This window comes from Uranotaenia lowii, chromosome 1, assembly GCF_029784155.1.
Source record: "Uranotaenia lowii strain MFRU-FL chromosome 1, ASM2978415v1, whole genome shotgun sequence".
Classification (NCBI taxonomy): Eukaryota; Metazoa; Arthropoda; class Insecta; order Diptera; family Culicidae; genus Uranotaenia; species Uranotaenia lowii.
Window position 1 is genome coordinate 14,299,847 of NC_073691.1, and position 21,855 is coordinate 14,321,701.

At 38.5% G+C, this 21,855-nt stretch overlaps 1 protein-coding gene across 1 annotated transcript; it reads right to left on the reverse strand.

Moving 5' to 3' along the window:
- Window positions 1-10,747: 10,747 nt before the first annotated feature.
- On the reverse strand, window positions 10,748-20,378 carry LOC129740702 (serine protease grass-like). Its single transcript, XM_055732466.1, has 4 exons — window positions 20,271-20,378; window positions 11,524-11,941; window positions 11,253-11,464; window positions 10,748-11,195 (listed from the first exon to the last, which is right to left on the reverse strand). The coding sequence occupies exons 1-4, from the start codon at window positions 20,338-20,340 to the stop codon at window positions 10,786-10,788; spliced, it is 1,110 nt and encodes a 369-aa protein (XP_055588441.1). The 5' UTR covers window positions 20,341-20,378; the 3' UTR covers window positions 10,748-10,785.
- Window positions 20,379-21,855: the final 1,477 nt, after the last annotated feature.

A 21,855-nucleotide genomic window follows, 5' to 3' on the forward strand; every position in this document is an offset into this window, starting at 1 on the left:
TGGCTAGCAAGTGGTCAAAATAACCATCAGTGGTTCGATTGGAGCTGGATTCCTAGATTGGGTATTGTTAATTTCACGTTGAACCCAAATCAACAACACATGGCGAGCGTGAACAAAAGGATGACGGCCTGATAGAATCACCGCTACTCACAGAGCCCAAACCGTGTTACTTTTCTTTGTTGAATAATGGAATGGAAATTGATTTTTTTTCTCTCATGTATTTCGTTTGTCATCGTCTTTCTCATACTGTAGTAAACGGCTCAAAACTGTTTCCATCCGCAAACAAACATTCGTTATGTTTCCCGAAAGCCTACGTGGGATCGAGCCACCATACAAAAATGTATGTGTGTGTACTAGGTAGAAGGTCGAAACGGGGGTGTTCAAAACCCAACAGGCTCACGTCCCGATATGAGTGAACATACGCTCTCACACATGCCTAGTCAGTCAAACCCCAAGGCAGGGGTAGATTGAACGAACGATAAACGATAAAAAAGTGGTGGAAAAAAACTAGAAATTCAGTGTTTGTCAAACGATGGATGTGAACATTACTAGGTTTGTTCAATGACTGACAGAAACTGATAACGATTAAAGCTCTTAATCGTTTTCAATTGTTTTTTTTATGATGATTGGAATGATTGGATTTCGAAACATTTAGTTATTAGTATCCAATCAAAAGCAAAAGTGCCTGGAAATTTTCCATTTCACATTTTCATTTTCCTAACTTCCAAACACTGGCGATTGTCGAAGAAGCTACACAGTAGAGGTGTGTCTAAACCTAAACGAAGTCAATGGGTTTGTCGGAGCTCAACTGAAACTCAACTCAAACGAACATACCGGGAGTTTTCCATCGCCAAACAACATGCGGACTAAATAATGCTATTTGTTGTTTGTTCCTCCATGCCTTTCCTCTTCTGTTCCAGCAGTTTTCGCTTCGAAAAATACAAAATGAAAATAGGCTCCCCGGTCGTCCTTCCCTTGAGGGAGTTTACTTTCTTTCCAATTCGGTCACGAAATAGGCGTTATTGGTGCCTTTTCTACTGTTGCTGTTTGCTGTTGTTTCCGAACAATTTTGTTGGGAACAATCGATGGAAATTAGATTTTTATTTTGGGACCAGTTTAGTTCATTTTTACCGGAGGTGTGGGTGAAGCTGTTTAGCCAGAAAATTTGGAAATGTTCCCTTATTTTTAAGCACAATGAAAGGCAATTTTTGTTTTCGTCTTGTGATTAAACAGAATTTAAGGGTCAAAATAAATAATGGCACAAATGACACGAACATGGCACGAAAAAAAGCACAGAAAAAAACACAAAAACAGCACAGAAAAAAAAAACACAAAAATAGCACTGAAAAAAACACAAAAATGACACAAAAATGACACAAAAATGACACAAAAATGACACAAAAATTGCACAAAAATGGCACAAAAATGAAAAAAAATCACAAAAATGACAAAATGACAAAATGACAAAAATGACAAAAATGAAAAAATGACAAAAAGGACAAAAACGACAAAAACACAAAAATAACACAAAACTGACACAAAAGTGACACAAAAATTGCACAAAAATGATACAAAAATGACACAAAAATGACACAAAAATGACACAAAAATGACACAAAAATGACACAAAAATGACACAAAAATGACACAAAAATGACACAAAAATTGCACAAAAATGACAGAAATGACAAAAATGGCACAAAAATGAGAAAAATGATATAAATGACAAAATCGACAAAAATGACAAAAATGACAAAAATGACAAAAATGACAAAAATGACAAAAATGACAAAAATGACAAAAATGACAAAAATGACAAAAATGACAAAAATGACAAAAATGACAAAAATGACAAAAATGACAAAAATGACAAAAATGACAAAAATGACAAAAATTACAAAAATGACAAAAATGACAAAAATGACAAAAATGACAAAAATGACAAAAATGACAAAAATGACAAAAATGACAAAAATGACAAAAATGACAAAAATGACAAAAATGACAAAAATGACAAAAATGACAAAAATGACAAAAATGACAAAAATGACAAAAATGACAAAAATGACAAAAATGACAAAAATGACAAAAATGACAAAAATGACAAAAATGACAAAAATGACAAAAATGACAAAAATGACAAAAATGACAAAAATGACAAAAATGACAAAAATGACAAAAATGACAAAAATGACAAAAATGACAAAAATGACAAAAATGACAAAAATGACAAAAATGACAAAAATGACAAAAATTACAAAAATTACAAAAATTACAAAAATTACAAAAATTACAAAAATGACAAAAATGACAAAAATGACAAAAATGACAAAAATGACAAAAATGACAAAAATGACAAAAATGACAAAAATTACAAAAAAATGACAAAAATGACAAAAATGACAAAAATGACAAAAATGACAAAAATGACAAAAATGACAAAAATGACAAAAATGACAAAAATGACAAAAATGACAAAAATGACAAAAATGACAAAAATGACAAAAATGACAAAAATGACAAAAATGACAAAAATGACAAAAATGACAAAAATGACAAAAATGACAAAAATGACAAAAATGACAAAAATGACAAAAATGACAAAAATGACAAAAATGACAAAAATGACAAAAATGACAAAAATGACAAAAATGACAAAAATGACAAAAATGACAAAAATGACAAAAATGACAAAAATGACAAAAATGACAAAAATGACAAAAATGACAAAAATGACAAAAATGACAAAAATGACAAAAATGACAAAAATGACAAAAATGACAAAAATGACAAAAATGACAAAAATGACAAAAATGACAAAAATGACAAAAATGACAAAAATGACAAAAATGATAAAAATGACAAAAATGACAAAAATGACAAAAATGACAAAAATGACAAAAATGACAAAAATGACATAAATGACAAAAAAATGACAAAAAAGACAAAAATTACAAAAATTACAAACATTACAAAAATTACAAACATTACAAAAATTACAAAAATTACAAAAATTACAAAAATTACAAAAATGACAAAAATGACAAAAATGACAAAAATGACAAAAATGACAAAAATGACAAAAATGACAAAAATGACAAGAACGACAAGAATGAGGAAATTGACAAAAATGACAAAAATGACAAAAATGACAAAAATGACAAAAATGACAAAAATTACAAAAATGACAAAAATGACACAAAAATAACAAAAAAATGGCACAAAAATGGCAAAAATGACACAAAAATGACAAAAATGAAACAAAAATGACATAAAATGACAAAAATGACAAAAATGACAAAAATGACAAAAATGAAAAAAACAGACGCATAAAAATTACAGAAAATTTCTTTTTTTCAAGACTATATTCCTATTTGCGGTAAAAATACCTATAAGTAGGAACCAAAAATAAAACCTATAACAAAAATTTCTCCAGAGAAACTTTCCACGAAACACAAAAGACCCGGAAGTGCCGAGAAAAGATAAAAGTACCGAAGAAACGCCGGTAGTCAAGATTTTTGTCGATGGGCTCGGCTCTAGACCAGGAAGGATGTTAACAATGGAAAGAAGAAGAACAAAAAAAACGCCCACCGAAAAACTTCCCAAGCTTTTTGCCAGCCTTGTATTTCGAAGCAAAAACAATGGCCTCACCACACTCCACAAGTTTGGCACTGAAGCTGCTGGCTGCATTTGAAACGACATGGAACCCTTTTCAAGTTTTCTTGCAGCCGTGTCGTACATTCTGAAGTTTTTCCGGTTGTAAACCCGTAAGAAAAAAGAAAAACAACAACAGAAAAGTTTCCTCTCGATTCGATGACTTTCGGTAGCATTTTCGGTACCGATTTTCGGTGACTAAAGGTTTTATCGCTCTCAACTTTACAGTCTACGGTGCTTGCGGTGATTTTTTTTGCTGTTTTGTTTTCGATCAAAGTTGGCCAGTTTTTGACAGTCATCAAAAACAGATTTTTACATCGGCGTTTGCTGTTTAACCGGTTGCCTGGCAGATGTTTATTGCTTCGAGGCTTCAATTAAGTTCTCATAGTTATTCTCAATATAAACTTTAATTTACAGACTTCTACGTTTTTCTCTGATATTTTATTTTTTTACTATCCATCAGTTCAATTCTACATTTCGAACAATCAGCAGAAGCTGGCCTATAATCTGCGCTTCCTAAGCCAATCCATCTTTTTTCCAATGGAAGGCCAATCCGAAACTAACAATCAACAGCAGTAGCCTTAAAAATCTGTGCTTCCTAAGCCTATCCGTCTTTTTCCACCGGAAGACTAAATCAAAATAAACAAACCACAACAGTAGCCTTTAAATCTGCACTTTCTAAGCTAATCCATAACTTTCCACCAGAAGAACAAATCAAAACAAATCAGAAGCAGCAGTTTAACAAATCTGCGCTTCCTATGTCAATTCCGTCTTTTTCCACAGGAAGGTCGAATCACAACAAACAATCAACAGCAGCAGCTTTAAAAATCTACACTTCCTAAGCCAGTACGTCTTTTGCCACTGGAAATCAAAATCAAAATAAACAAAGCAGCAGCCTTTAAAATCAGCATTTCCTAGGTCAATTACGTGTTTTGTCCACTGGGAGGTCAAATCACAACAAACAATCTGACGAAGCTGGCCTTAAAAATCTGCGCTACCAGTGTCAATCCCTCTTTTTCCATTGGAGGACCAAATCAAAACTAACAATCAACAGCAGCAGCCTTAGAAATCTGCGCCTGCTAAGTCAATCCGTCATTTTCCACCGGAGGGCCAATCAAAACCAACAATCAATAGAAGGCTTAAAATCTGCGCTTTTTAAGCCAATTCCGTCTTTTTCCAGAGATCATATCATAAACAATTTTGTTCGTAGCAGCAGCCTTTCAAATCTGCGCTCTCTGTGCAAAACTGTCTTTCTACGGAGGCCGAATCAGAAACAATTTTTTCGTAGCTGCAAACAAAAAAACAATCAGCAACAGCAGTTTAAAAAATCTGCACTTCCTGAGTCAATTCCGTCTCTTTCCACCGGGAGATTGAATCACAACAAACAATCAGCAGTAGCAGCAGCAGCATTAAAAATCTACACTTTCTAAGCCAGTCCGTTTTTTCCACCGGAAATCTAAATCAAAACAAACAAAGCAGCAGCCTTAAAATTTGCGCTTCCCAAGACAATGCCGTCTTAATCAACTAGAAGGCCAAATCAAAACAAAATCCGCGTTTCCTAAGTCGTTTCCGTCTTTTCTCACTGGAAGGTCAAATCGAAACAAACAATCCACAGCAGCAGCATTAAAAATCTGTTCTTCCTAAGTCAATTCCGTCTTTTTCTATGGGAGGTCCTAACAAAACAAACAATCAGCAGCAGCAGCAGCGTTAAAAATCTGCGCTTTCTAAGCCAATCCGTCTTTTTCCAGAAGCTAAATCATAATCAATTTTGTTCGTAGCAGCAGCCTTTAAAATCTGCAGTGCAAAATCGTCTTTCTACCGAAGGCCGAATCAGAAACAAATTTTTCGTAGCAGCAAAAACGGAAGCTTATCAAAACAAACAAACAATCAGCAACAGCAGTTTAAAAAATCTGCGCTTCCTATGTCAATTCCGTATTTTTCCACCGGGAGGTCGAATCATAACAAACAATCAGCAGCAGCAGCCTTTAAAATCTGCGCTACCTGTGCCAATCCGTCTTTTTTATCGGAAGGCAAAATCAAAACCAACAACCAACAGCAGCAGCCTTAAAAATCTGTGCCTGCTAAGTCAATCCGTCATTTTCCACCGGAAGGCAAAATCAAAACCAACAATCAGCAGTAGCCTCTGCGCTTTCTAAGCCAATCCATCTTTTCCATCTTTTCCATCTTACTTCTTAGGAGAACCAGCTTAAAACAGTTATAATCAATAATTTTTTAGAACAAATGAATGTCCAATTTCTCCTATTCAATAACATCTGCTTTAATAAAAAAAAAGATCTGGAACATTTATTTTTGGGACGTTTTAAAAATTAGAAAATTGATAAAAGCTTTATGAATTGATTTCATGTTTTAAAAATATTGGTAAATTTGGATAATAATCAATTTTATGTTGAATTACTGAAAAACATTTTGCGATTCGACAGATTGGAGATCTTGAAACTCGTATCGCTTTTCAAAAATTCTACGTGACATTTGATCGGTTTCTTAATAAGAAACACAGATATTTAAATATGTGATGCTTACTATTTGTAACGTATAAAGAAAAATGAGTTATGAGAAATAAGTTAAATATAAGGCTGTTTTTAATTGTTTAACGCTGAATTTTGTTGAAAACATAATGTTCGAGATAATGTTATCTCGATCTTATCGATGTATCTAAAGATATCCGTAGCATAAAAATAGAATTCAACAGGACCAACATGAGGAGTGTTCTGAAGGTTCACTTCATAATTTTACGTGGGATTGGGAGGACCAAAATGATGAGTGTTCTGAAGGTTCACTTCACGAATTTAAGTTGGACTGGAAGGTCCTTCAAGGGGAGTGTTCTGAAGGTTCACTTCATGAATTTTCGTAGGATTTATAGGACCAACACGAGGAATGCTCTGAAGATTCACTCCATAAATTAACGTTGGATCGAGGGGACCACCAAAAGGAGTGTTTTGAAAGTTCACTTCTGAAATTTACGTTGGATCGGGAGGACCAACAAGAAGAGTGTTCTGAAGGTTCACTTCACGAATTGACGATGGATTGGGAGTGCCAACATGAAGAGTGTTCTGAAGGTTCACTTTACGAATTTAGGTTTAATCGAGAGGTCCAACATGAGGAGTGTTCTGAAGGTTCACTTCATAATTCTACGTTGAATCGGGAAGACCAACATTAAGAGTGTTCTGAAGGTTCAATTTATGAATTTTCGTTGGATCGGAAGGACCACCATGAAGAGTGTTCTGAAGGTTCACTTCATAAATTAATGTTGGATCGGGAGGACCGAATCGAGGAGCGTTCTGAAGGTTCACTTCACGAATATAGGTTGAATCGAGAGGACCAACATGAGGAGTGTTCTGAAGGTTCACTTCACGAGTTTTCGTTGGATCGGGAGGACCAACACAAGGAATGTTCTGAAGGTTCACTCAACAAATTTTTGTTGGATCGAGAGCACCAACATGAAGAGTGTTCTCAAGGTCCACTTCATAAATTTACGTTGGATCGGGAAGACCAACAAGAGGAGTGTTCTGAAAGTTCACTTCACGAATTTTCTTTGGATCGGGAGGACCAACATGAAAAGTGTTCTGAAGGTTCACTTCACGAATTTTCGTTGGATCGAGAGGACCAACATGAGGAGTGTTCTGAAGGCTCACTTCACGAATTTACGTTGGATCGAGAGGACCAACATGAAGAGTGTTCTCAAGGTCCACTTCATAATTTTACGTTGGATCGGGAAGACCAACATGAGGAGTGTTCTGAAGGTTCACTTCACGAATTTTCTTTGGATCGGGAGGACCAACATGAGGAGTGTTCTGAAGGTTCACTTCACGAATATAGGTTGAATCGAGAGGACCAACATGAGGAGTGTTTTGAAGGTTCACTTCACGAGTTTTCGTTGAATCGGGAGGACCATCATGAAGAGTGTTCTGAAGGTTCACTTCATAAATTAATGTTGGATCGAGAGGACCAACATGAGGAGTGTTCTGAAGGTTTCCTTCATGATTTTTTGTTGGATCGGAAGGACCAACAAGAGGAGTGTTCTGAAGGTTTCCTTCACGAATTTTCGTTGGATCGGGAGGACCAACATGAGGAGTGTTCTGATGGTTCACTTTATAAATTAACGATGAATCGGGAGGACCACCATGAGGAGTGTTCTGAAGGTTCACTTCACGAATTTTCGCTGGATCGAGAGGACCAACACAGTTTTCGTTGGTTTAATATGACTCACATGAAAAGTTTCTGATTGTTACTTTGAAATTGTGTTTTGATAACCAACGTGTTTTCCAGTCGTGCTGGGAGTTCCGACTGAAGTTGAGTTAATAACGACGCGAGTTCCAATCAGAAGCATGAGATTCTAGTCGTGATTGGAGTCCCAACTGAAGTTTGATTGTGATGCGAGTTCCAATGAGAAGCTTGAGATTCTAGTCGTGATGGCAGTTCCGACTGAACTTTGATTGCGATGGGAGTTCCAATGAAAAGTTTGAGTGTCCAGTCGTGAGTTCCGACTGAAGTTTAATAACGATGCGAGTTCAATCAAAGAGCTGGAGATTTCAAGTCGAGATGAAAGTTCTGACTGAAGTTTGATTGCGATGGGAGTTCAAATCAAAGCTTAAGTTCCCAGTCGGGATGGAAGTTCCGCCTGAAATTTGATAACGATTCGATTTCCAATCAGAGATTCTAGTCGTGACGGGAACTCTGACTTAAGTTTGCTATCGATGAAAGTTCCATTCAAAAGTTTGAGTTGCCAGTCGTGCTGGGAGTTCCGACTAAAGTTTGATAACGATGCGAGTTCATTCAAAGGGCTCGAATTTTCAAGTCGAGATGAGTGTTTCGACTGGAGTTCGATTGCGATGGGAGTTCGAATCAAAGCTTAAGTTTCCAGCCGTGATGGGAGTTCCGACTGGAGTTTAATAATAATGCGAGTTCAATCAAAGGCTCCAGTTTTCAAGCCGAAATGAGAGTTCCGACTAAAGTTTGATTGTGATGGGAGTTTCATTCAAAAGCTCAAGTTTCCAGTCGTAATAGCAGTTCAGAAGATTAAGTTTCCAGTCGTGATGGGAGTTCCGACTGAAACTTGATTGCGACGGAAGTTCCAATCAAAAGTTTGAGTTTCCAGTCGTGAGTTCCGACTTAAGTTTGATAACAAATAGAGTTACATCAAAGGGCTTGAGTTTTCAAGTCGAGATAAGAGTTCCGACTGAAGTTTGATTGCGATGGGAGTTCAAATCAAAGCTTAAGTTTTCAGTCATGATGGAAATTCCGACTGAAATTTGATTACGATGGGAGCTCCAATCAAAAGCTTCAGTCGTGATGGAAGTTCCGGCTGAGGTTTGATTGCGATGGGAGTTCCAATCAAAAGTTTGGGTTTCCAGTCGTGTCGTTCCGCCTGAAGTTTGATAACGATGCGAGTTCAATCAAAGGGCCCGAGTTTTCAAGTCGAGATGAGAGTTCTGACTAAAGATTGATTATGACGCACTATCTAAGGAGTGTATTCGTAAAAAAAATGCAACACTTTGTTTGGTGAATAACTTTAGAATGCACTAAAGAAAATTTAAGAAATTTTGGAGCAGGATCGAGAAAAATCATAAAAAACTCCTAGTGGACTACCCAAAAACAGCTGAAAATCAACTATTCGACCAAAGTTCATATGGTAAATTGTTTAAGGAGTGCTAGAGGATCTAACAGTGAGCTAAAATTTGAATAAAAGTGAAGATGAATAATTTTATTAAGTCAAGGAATGTGAGAGGTTTTATCAAGCGCAACCTAGATTTTTCATCAGGGGAAGTGATAAAAAAAGTTTTTTTTCTAGCTGGATCGTCTAGCTGACAAATAAACAGGCCTGACTTCATTTCTACAAAGTAGAAAACCTGCCTCCCTGGTAAAATAAACCAAGTACGGTGGTCAAATCGTGCGCAAAATATTCGGACCGCTAGAAGAGAGAAACTTCGGAAAAATTAGTAATGGACATCAAATCGAACTTTTTAGCGGGCACCTCGAAAGGTTTTCAGTCAGAAACTTTTCGTTGACAATTTTCGCCTGTATTTTCCGGCAAAAAAATTAATAATTTAATGTCTAGCCCTTGAGGAGGCAGACGATCTGTGAAAGCTGTCATCAGTCAGTGTTTCATAACGATTGACACGATAAATAGCTAAATGTACAAAGAACTGCCTTCAAATGCGATCGTTTTCCCTGCATAGCGCTTCACAAAGTTTATACTCAGTTTTGATTGGATCCGGAATCAGGCCATTACGCGAAAAATGAGGTGGAGTGATTAAAAGTTGTATCTGTGAGAATCCCTCACAAACCAAGCGTTGGCACGGGAGCACGATAAAAAAAGTGAGACGGAAGGTCTACCTACATCAGAGGAATTGTTGAGACGGGAGGTCCGACAGGATGTCCAATGGCTCCAAATTAGTTAAACTTAGATTTCGTTCAAGAAGGTTCTATTCGTCCAAGTTCTTGAAGATTGTCCAGCTTCATCGGGAAAGGTTCGATTAATAGAAAGCTTTTCTTTTTGCTACCACGTGTGTGGGCCAGTCGATCGCTGTCTATCGATAGTTAATAAAACCGTTTTAAATGAGTAGCGGAACGCCTGAATGTTCGTCCTAAATGTTAAAAATCGTAGATTTGAAATATTATTGACATAAATAAGCACAAAAGAAGATGTAAACTACGCTAACAAGAATAGTTTGATGGAAGTTCGGGGAAAAGAAATCAAACACGCATATGTGTGCATATTTTTGCATCCACAACATTCTGTTTCTGTTTTCTGCCTTTTTTGTGTAGGGGGAGATGTGTAGCCGATGACCAATGATTGCGATCGCGACACTCTCTCGGCCGATAGGCATTTCCGAGTTAATAATCTCTCTCCATCGTCCTTACAAACGACGGCTGAGCTGTCGTGACGATATTCGGTGAGGTAGGTCGCGTGTCTCCCGTTCAGTCAACGGACGCGAAGCAAACCTTGAACAATCTGGATCCTAACTGAGCACCAGTTCCATCAACGTTACATCTGATTGGGCTGAGAACTTAAAACTCGGGCAAATCTCGTGATTGGGATACAATGATGAAATGTTTTTTTACAGTTTGCAGAGGTTAAGTTTTATTTCATTGGAAAATTAGTTTCGGAATCTATGGTTCGATGTTTGCCATTATCCAATCCATATAGGGTGCTACTCGGGTGTATATTCCAGGCCTATTTTCAGCACCACAGAAAGAGCCACCTCGTGCAACCACCCCGAACTGCACGAATCGAACTCCGTTATATGTGGCAGGGAAACCTAGCGGTCCACCAGAATCACCTTCGCAAGAGTCCACAAAGTTCTCACCGCCCGCGCACATATCCGTATCGTATACGCGTGCGTTGAACTTTTGCCATCGTTTGTTGCAGTCCTCATTACTCACACTCGGCAGAACAGCGCTGAGCAAAACGTCTGATCCTATTTGGTTTTCGGTAGTTCCCCAACCTGTTACTAGGTAGCGTTTCAATTCCAACGATCGTAAGGCCGGCGTTACTGGCAGGCAAATCGGGTGGATGTGATCTGCAAGACGGTGTATGATTAGATATTTCAGGTATTAAGAGAAGTTCGCTTCATTACCATCCATCTTCACGTCCCTGTCCAACCTTATCAGACCGATGTCGTTGCTTCTCGTGGGTTTATTATAGTTTTCGTGAAGTACCATGGATTCGATTCCGTAATCTACAGGCTTCTTGGCGCATTCTTCTTGTATTACCATTCCTCTTGGGTTTCTGTAGATGTTACAGTCGATTTCGGAGCTCTTGTCATGTTCGCCAAGTCGTACGGTGTGTCTTGAAAGTGGAATCGTTAGTTGATTGTCTCTTTGGATTACTCAATGTTAGAAACTTACATTTGAATTTTGCTCGGGGTTCTCAGGCAATGAGCCGCAGTTAGGACATAGCGCTTGTGGATCAAGGTTCCTCCACATGCGTCGGTCATATAGCCTGCAATGGTTTTGTACTTGAGCACAGCCATCCACGGAAAGTCAAACACTTTGGTCACATTGCCATACGCAATTCGATCGGTCACGGCCTGGCCACATTTCGTCGGTAATGCGACTACTTTAGCTTTGAGGTCGATTTCGGACGGCACACAACAGACGCTACGTTCAACTCTCGGAAGGGTACAAGCGGCTTTCCGGATGTAGTTGGCGAGCCCAATCAGTGGGGGATTGGGATCGGTAACTATTCTGTAGATGTTGGCGCATCTCCGGATGTCCACACAGAAACCAGGCTTTCGAACTGGTGTAGTACACGGGACTTCGCTTGCTGAGAACAGAAGAAATCGTTGTTTGGTTAGTAGCTGATGGGGTTCATACCCATCCCGGTTTAGGTGGAAAATACGCGACCTCATGAACTAGATGTCCACATTTGAACATGTGACGTTGGTTAGGTTATCTTAGAATTACAATGAGCATTTCTTGAAATAAACGAGCAGATTAGATAAGTGAGGTTGAACAACTTCACGGACTTTAAACTTAAACTTTAAACCTGCGGTTGACTCTTTAACGTTAGATATCACTTCAACTTACGTGCGACTACGAAAAACAACTTCCAAAACAGAAATGGTCCCCATTTTGATCAAGATTTTTACTCAAATCCTAATTCCACTGCTGACCCAGCATCACAATTCCAAATTTTGATTCTGTATACTCATCCTGATCCTGAGCTTTGATCCTGACCCTGAATTTAGATGCTGACTCTTGTCCTGTTTGCTGATTACGATCACGTCAGTGGACTCCCATAGTAATCCTAATCCCTGAACCTGAATACCTGAGAAAAGATCACAAATACGGATCTTATCTTCTGGACATGATCATGGATCACTATCTCGGATTCTGAGCCTGAAGTCCGATCTTGGATTTGGGATCGTAGATCCCGGATTCTGATCCTGAACACTGAACTCGGACAATGAAGTGAAATCACGAATCACGATCCTGCAATCTGATCTTCATCCTGAATCCTAAACACGACTTGAATCCTTTGATCATGGATCCTGATTACGAATTCTAATACAAATTGTGATCATAGTTCAAGATTTTTCCATCCTTGATCCTTTATACCATCCCTGGTTCTGGACTTTGAATCCGGATTGCGAATTCTGCTATCGATACCTGATTCCGGATCCTAATCCTGGACCCTAATCCCAGATCATGGATTTTTACTTCGGGTTCTGATCTTGAATCTGGACCCTGATTCTAATACTAAACTGGATTATGATACCGCAATCCTGATCCGAATTCTGAACCTGACACTTGATTCCGTATCCGAATTCTGGATCGAAAACGCTAACTGAAGAAGGTTGTACCGGATATCGGTACCTGAACTTTTCTCATACCGTGGTTGATTTGAAGGGAATCTTTCGATTGCAGTGATACAGTTTGGATTCTTGATTTTAAACTCTGGACTCCGGACTCCAGACTCTGGATCCGGATTTTGGAATTGGGATTCTGCATTATGGACTCTGGATTCTGTAATTACGACTCTGGATCTTGGGCTCTAGAGTCTGAAATCTTGACTCTGAAATTGGGACTCTGGACTCTGGATTTTAGATTCAGGACTCAAACATCTGGACTCCGGACTCTGGACTAAGGACTCAGGACTCTGAAATTTTTACGTATTCTAGTCTCAAGACTTTTGAAGCAAGACTCTAAAATCTCCCGGAACTCCCGAACTCTAAAACTGGGACTCGAAATTTTGGGCTCTGGACTCCGAAGTCTAAGGGACCGGCGCCGATTGACCGACGCATAGGGCTGAGATAAAAGATGTCCACTGTTCGCGATCCAGAGCCAAGAAAACCTTGGCTGGCCGCAAGTGAAGATGCCAGCCAAGGTTTTCGTCAACTGTGCGGATTTCAGCGGCTAGCCACGAGCTTCTGGGTCTGCCTCTTCTTCGATGCCCATCTTGATTCCTGATCTGGGTTATGATGTCTTTCTTGGTACCACCATTAGGCGTAAACTGGCTGCCAAGATACGGTAACCACTTCACTTTCTGGAAGTCTATTGGAGTACAAATTTGTTATTCCGGACTCTGAACTCTCTGAAATATAGACTCTGGACTCTCGACTCTGACATAGGGTCTCTGGACTCTGTATTCCGGACTCTGAAATCTGAAATCTGGATCAGATCTCTGAAATCTGGACTCCAGATTTTTAAATCTGAACTCCAGACACTGAAATTGGCACTCTGGGCCCTGTACTTTGAAGAGTCGACTTTGGACTCTGGATTAAGACTTTTAAGTCTAGACTTCGGACTCTGATTCCTAAATGGCCTTAAAAACTGGGATTCTAAACTCTGAACTTTCAGTCTTCGAAATGAAGAATCTAAATTCTGGGCGTTTGACTGTGAAGTCTGGACTTTGAAGTGTTACTCTAGACTCCGTACTCTGGATTCAAGACTCTGAATTCTGGTTTTCAAACTTTTGATTCAAAAAGGACTTCGGGTTCTGGACTCTGAAATTAGATTTCTGGATTCTCGGACTCTGAACACTTGACTCTGAAATGGCTACTTTTGAGTCTAGCTTCCGAACTCTGGATTCAGGACTCTGAAATCTGGACTCCTGATCCCGAATTCGGGATTTGCACTCGAGACTCTTGCCTCTGAAATAAAGACTTGAAAATTTAGACTCCGGACTCTGTAACAGGGACTCTGGACTCTGAACTCTGAACTCTAAACTCTAGATTCAGGGCTAGATTTGGGCTCTTAACTATGGATTCGGGACTCTGAAATCTGTACGAAGTCCAGACTCGGGAACTCAGAAATAAGGGATCTGTTATTGGAATTCTGAACCCTGAAATCTGGACTAACGACTCTGAACTTTGGACTCTAGATTCTTGATTCTGAGAACTTTCTGGAAGTCTGGACTTTGGAGTACGAATTTGTTATTCTGAACTCTGAACTTTCTGAAATCTAGACTCTGAACTCCCGACTCTGAAATAGGATCTCTGGACTCTGTATTCCGGACTCTGAAATCTGGACTCTGGATGAGATCTCTGAAATCTGGAATCTGGATTCTGGACTCCAGAATTTGAAATCTGAACTCCAGATACTGAAATTGGCACTCTGGACCCTGTTCTTTAAAGTTACGACTTTGGACTCTGGACTCAGACTTTTAAGTCTAGACTTCGGTCTCTGATTTCTAAACGGCCTTAAAAACTGGGACTCTAAACTCTGAACTTTCAGACTTCGAAATTAAGACTCTAAATTCTGGGCGTTGGACTGTAAAGTCTGGACTTTGAAGTCCGAAATTGTTACTCTGGACTCCAGATCCTGGATTCAAGCCTCTGAAACTGGATTTCAAACTTTTGTTTCAAAATGGACTTCAGGATTTCTGGATTCTTGGACTCTGAAATCGGGACTTTGACATAGCGACTTTTGAGTCTAGATTCCGGATTCTGGATTCAGGACTCTGAAATCTGGTTTTCAGATTCTGAATTCGGGATTTACACTCGAGACTCTGAACACTGAATTAAGGACTTGAAAATTAAAACTCCGGACTCTGTAACAGGGACTCTGGACTCTGAACTCTAAACTCTAGATTCAGGTCTAGATTTGGGCTTTAAAATACGGATTTGGGTCTCTGAAATCTAGACGAAGTCCAGACTCACGACTTTAAAATTTGAACTCCGAAATCTGAAATCAAGACACGGGATCCTCGAATCGGAAATCTGGACTGTGGACTCTGGATTTTCGACTTATAAATCTGGACTCCAGATTCTGAAATTTAAACACTGGACTCAGAAATAAGGGATCTGTAATTTGAACTCTGAACCCTGAAATCTGGATTCACGACTCTGAACTTTGAACTCTAGATTCTCGATTCTGAGAACTTTCTGGAAGTCTGGACTTGGGAGTTCGAATTTGTTTTTCTGAACTCTGAACTCTCTGAAATCTAGACTTTGGACTCCCGACTCTAAAATAGGATCTCTGGACTCTGTATTTCGGACTTTGAAATCTTTTCTCTGGATACGATCTCTGAAATCTGGAATCTGGACTCCAGACTTTGAAATCTGAACTCCAGATACTGAAATTGGCACTCTGGACCCTGTACTTTGAAGTTTCGACTTTGGACTCTGGATTCAGTCGTTTAAGGTTTTTTAAAGCTCAAAAACTGGGACTCTAAACTTTGAACTTTCAGATTTCGAAATGAAGACTCTAACTTCTGGGCGTTTGACTGTGAAGTCTGGACTTTGAAGTCCGAAATTGTTACTCTAGACTCCGGACTCTGATTTCTGGATTTCAAACTTTTGATTCAAAAAGGTCTCCGGGTTATGGACTCTGAAATTAGATTTCTGGATTCTCGGACTCTGAACACTTGACTCTGAAATGGCTACTTTTGAGTCTAGCTTCCGAACTCTGGATTCAGGACTCTGCAATCTGAACTCCTGATCCCGAATTCGTGATTTGCACTCGAGACTCTTGCCTCTGAAATAAGGACTTGAAAAGTTAAACTCCGGACTCTGTAACAGGGACTCTGGACTCTGGACTCTGAACTCTAAACTCTAGATTCAGGGCTATATTTGGGCTCTTAACTATGGATTCGGGACTCTGAAATCTGTACGAAGTCCGGACTCGGGAACTTAGAAATAAGGAATCCGTGATTTGAATTCTGAACCCCGAAATCTGGACTCACGACTCTGAACTTTGGACTCTAGATTCTCGATTCTGAGAACTTTCTGGAAGTCTGGACTTTGGAGTACGAATTTGTTATTCTGAACTCTGAACTTTCTGAAATCTAGACTCTGGACTCCCGACTCTGAAATAGTATCTCTGGACTCTGTATTCCGGACTCTGAAATCTGGACTCTGGATGAGATCTCTGAAAACTGGAATCTGGAATCTGGACTCCAGACTTTTAAATCTGAACTCCAGATACTGAAATTGGCACTCTGGACCCTGTTATTTAAAGTTACGACTTTGGACTCTGGACTCAGACGTTTAAGGTCTTTTAGGGCCTAAAAACTAGGAATCTGAACTCGGAACTTTCAGACTGAAGACTCTAACTTCTGGGCGTTTGACTGTGAAGTCTGGACTTTGAAGTCCGAAATTGTTACTCTAGACTCCGGACTCTGAATTCTGGATTTCAAATTTTTGATTCAAAAAGGACTTCGGGTTCTGGACTCTGAAATTAGATTTCTGGATTCTCGGACTCTGAACACTTGACTCTGAAATGGCTACTTTTGAGTCTAGCTTCCGAACTCTGGATTCAGGACTCTGAAATCTGGACTCCTGATCCCGAATTCGGGATTTGCACTCGAGACTCTTGCCTCTGAAATAAAGACTTGAAAATTTAGACTCCGGACTCTGTAACAGGGACTCTGGACTCTGGACTCTGAACTCTAAACTCTAGATTCAGGGCTAGATTTGGGCTCTTAACTATGGATTCGGGACTCTGAAATCTGTACGAAGTCTGGACTCACGAATCTGAAATCTGGACTGTGGATTTTGAATTTCTGGACTCCAGATTTTGAAATTTAAACTCTGGACTCAGAAATATGGGATCTGTAATTTGAACTCTGAACCCCGAAATCTGGACTCACGACTCTGAACTTTGGACTCTAGATTCTTGATTCTGAAAACTTTCTGGAAGTCTGGACTTTGGAGTACGAATTTGTTTTTCTGGCTTCTGAACTCTCTGAAATCTAGACTCTGGATTCTCGACTCTGAAAAAGGACTCTGTATTCCGGACTCTGAAATCTGGTCTCTAGATCCGATCTCTGAAATCTGGAATATTGACTCCAGACTTTGAAATCTGGATTGACTCCAGATTTTGAAATTGGCACTCTGGACCCTGTTCTTTAAAGTTTCGCCTATGGACTCTGGATTCAGACTTTTAAGTCTAGACTTTGGACTCTGATTTCTAACAGACCTTAAAAACTGGGATTCTAAACTTCGAAATGAAGACTCTAAATTCTGGACGTTTGACTGTGAAGTCTGGACTTTAAAGTGTTACTCTAGACTTCGTACTCTGGATTCAAGACTCTGAATTCTGGATTTCAAACTTTTGATTCAAAAAGGACTCTGGGTTCTGGACTCTGAAAATAGATTTCTGGATTCTCGGACTCTGAAATCAGGACTCTGAACACTTGACTCTGAAATAGCGACTTTTGAGTCTAGATTCCGGACTCTGGATTCAGGACTCTGAAATCTAGTCTCCTGATTTTGAACTCGGGATTTGCACTCGGAACTTTGGACTCTGAAATAAGGACTTGGAAATTTAGACTCCGGACCCTGAAACTTGGACTCTGAACTCTGAACTCTAAACTCAAGACTCAGGGCTAGATTTGGACTCTGAACTACGGATTTGGGACTCTGAAATTGAGAGGCGAGTAGAGGGGAAAGCCTGAACATATCGATAGGAATTTCAAGCGAGTAGAGAAGACAGTTCAAAATTGATAGTCGGAAATTTCAAGCGGATTGAAAGGACAGCTTAAAATTAGAAGACGAGTTGAGAGGACAGCCTGAAGAGACATTTCAAGCGAGTTGAGAGAGTAGTTTGAAATTGAAATGTGAATTGAGAGAACAGTTTAGAGGACAGTTTGAAATTGGCAGTCAGATATTTAAAGCTAGTTGAGAGGACAGCTTGATATTAGAAGACGAGTTGAGAGGACAGCCTGAAGAGACATTTCAAGCGAGTTGAGAGGAATGCTTGAAAATAGAAGATGAGTTGAGAGGACAGCCTGAACGTACCGATAGACATTTCAAGCGAGTTGAGAGGACAGCTTGAAATTGGAAGACGAGTTGAGAGGACAGCCTAAACGTAGCGATAGAAATTCCAAGCGAGTTTAAAGGGCAGCTTGAAATTGGAAGACGAGTTGAGAGGACAGCCTAAACGTAGCGATAGAAATTTAAAGCGAGTTTAAAGGGCAGCTTGAAATTAGAAAGCGAGTTGAGAGGGCCTTAACGTATCAATAGACATTTCGAGTGAGTTGAGAGGGCAGCTTGAAATTAGAAGGCGAGTTGAGATGACAGTCTGAATGTATCGATAGAGATTTCAAACGAGTTGAGAGGACAGTTTGAAATTGACAGTCAGAAATTTAAAGCTAGTTGAGAGGAAAGCTTGAAATTGGAAGACGAGTTGAAAGGACAGCTTGAAAGTAGAAGACGAGTTGAGAGGACAGCCTGATCGTATCGATAGTCATTTCAAGTGAGTTGAGAGGGCAATTTGAAATTGACAGTCAGAAATTTCAAGCGTGTTGAGAGGGCAGCTTGAAATTGAAAGGTGATTTGAGAGGACAGCATGATTGTATCGATAGAAATTTCAAGTGAGTTGAGAGGACCGTTTGAAAATGAGAGGCGAGTTGAGAGGACAGCCTGAGCGTGTCGATAAAATTTCAAGCCAGTTGTGATAGTAGCTTGAAATTAAACGTCCAGTTCAGGCCAGTATTATCTAATTATAAACCAAGTTGGTTGGAAGCACAACTAAAGCGTTTCAAGAATATTCTGCGAAAAAAAAATCATGGCTGAGTCGGAAAATTCTGACCCAATAATGTCCCAAAAAACTTGAAGCCGCAAATTTTAAAACTTAAGAAAAAGCTAAATACTCGTCTTACATAAAATTTTCTGGATTTTAATCGGAGCCATTTGAGTGAAGTGTTATTTGACCTGAATTAACCAGAAAAAAGAAAAGCTATTCTGTTTTTACTCACTAATGTCGCAGCAACATGACATTTTAGGTCATTGCAATTCCATAACACGAATTGAGAGGTTCATCGAGACATAAAAACATTTAAAACTGACTAGTTACAGATGAAAAGATCTTAAAAAGCGATATGTTTTGCCCCAATTTACCCTTACGAAGCAGACGTAATTGTTTTAAAAAATTAACTTTTTTCTCACTGGAATTTTGATCGGTTTTTACAAAACAAACATGAAATTGAAGCTTAAGAATGCACTCATCTTTGGAAGAATTGATTTAACAAAATAGCATTCCTTATGAACCTGTGATTATTTGTAATGCATGTTATTTCTGTGTGATTTTTTCCTAAAATCTGTTTCATGAAGTTATGATCAAGGTTACCGGAACAAATCTGTGTTTTAGACGAAACAAATTCTGACATTCTGGGATTTTGCCTAAAAAACTGTAATGGTTTTCTGTGATGTTAGGTTTTTTTTTTTTAAATTTTAACTTAAATTATTTACATTACCGATCTTATCACCTTTTGACAACTAAAATTAAGAAAACCAAAATTACTTTTTCATTATAAATTAAAATGTTGAAAATTCGTTCGAAATTTGGAAAATGAATGGAATCTGTAAATATTTTAAAAATTCTGCGTTCTGTGACACAGAATCTGTGGTAAAAATGATGTCAAAATTCAGTGAATCTATAGATATTTCTGTGACTTCGGCAACCTCGGTAATAATTGTATTTTTTTTTCTGGGTAACAAAGGTAAAATAACATTACACTCAGTATTCTCCGTTCCTATCCGATGACAGATTTGAATTTATGAGAAAAATTCACGCAAAATTTCAGGTCCTCAAGCATGCGACTTCGATTTTTTTTGGAATTCTGAATAAAGCTACCAGAATTGATGTGTCCGAATTCTTGTTGGAGAAAATTTTCCTGAGAGCCGATACAATTTTTAAGCGAAACTTACGAACTGCAGCTGCAGCTGCGCTGATTCCCGCCAGCAGCAAAACCGTTAGTGTCCGAAAAACGAACGACATCACAACTAGGCACTCTTTTCTTCGACGACACGATTGCCTCCAAGTGTATGTAACCTGTACCGAACTTCAAACAGCACTGATCTTATGCCTTTTTCGCTCGCTCTTGGGCAGGCTTAATCGCGTAAATAGAAGCGGCACGCCAAATCGTTGTTGTCCTGATAATTTAGGCATCGAAACAGAAAAAAAATCATCTGTAGGAAGCTGAATGGCATTAATTGCGTGACCTTCTGATAGCTTTCTTGGGAAATCCTCCGATGTGACGTACGGTTTCAAATATTCCGGAGTAACCGGTAACTGAAATAGCACGGAGATAGCATCTGTTGGTGGATAGCGCGAGCTGAAATCGTCCAAATAGGGGTTTTTTCGTGAACTGAACTTTTTTTCAAAACACTGCCATGTGAATTGTGAAGCTTTTACTAAAATCTTATAAAACTATCAAAGTTCCAAAACAGGGAAAAAAGTTAACCCTTCATGGATGATACCTGAAATTAAAGTTAAAGTGCTAAACTAGGCAATGCTAAGTAAGCCATAAACTTTCATAGCACACACCACCTACGGCATGATTTAACCGAGTTCTCCGGTCACAATCAGAGTTGGCTATGACCCATGGCTGAATTGACGCGTATTTTCACCGATGTTGTCATATATGTACACAAAAGTTTTTTTTACACGTTTTTTTGCACGGTTTTTTCCACGGTTTTGAATTGAGACTTGAGACCTGACAATTGCGACACGACACCTGAGACCTGGGACCCGAGACTTGAGACCTGAGATCTGAGACCTGAGACCTAAGATCTAATACCTGAGACCTGAGACCTGAGAATTGAGACCTGAGACCTAAAACCTGACACCTGAGACCTGAGACTTGAGACATGAAACCTGAGACCTGAGACCTTAGAACTGAGACCTGAGACGTGTTAAGTGAACTGTTCGAAATATAACAAATGTCATGTTGGCAAAAATGTCAAAAATGCCAAAAATGTCAAAAATGTCAAAAATGTCAAAAATGTCAAAAATGTCAAAAATGTCAAAAATGTCAAAAATGTCAAAAATGTCAAAAATGTCAAAAATGTCAAAAATGTCAAAAATGTCAAAAATGTCAAAAATGTCAAAAATGTCAAAAATGTCAAAAATGTCAAAAATGTCAAAAATGTCAAAAATGTCAAAAATGTCAAAAATGTCAAAAATGTCAAAAATGTCAAAAATGTCAAAAATGACAAAAATGTCAAAAATGTCAAAAATGCAAAAATGTCAAAAATGTCAAAAATGTCAAAAATGTCAGAAATGTCAAAAATGTCAAAAATGTCAAAAATGTCAAAAATGTCAAAAATGTCAAAAATGTCAAATGTCAAAAATGACAAAAATTACAAAAATTACAAAAATGACAAAAATGTCAAAAATGTAAAAAATTTTAAAAAATGTCACAAATGTCACAAATGTCAAAAATGTCAAAAATGTAAAAAATGTAAAAAAAAGTCAAAAATATCAAAAATGTCAAAAGTGTCCAAAAAGGTC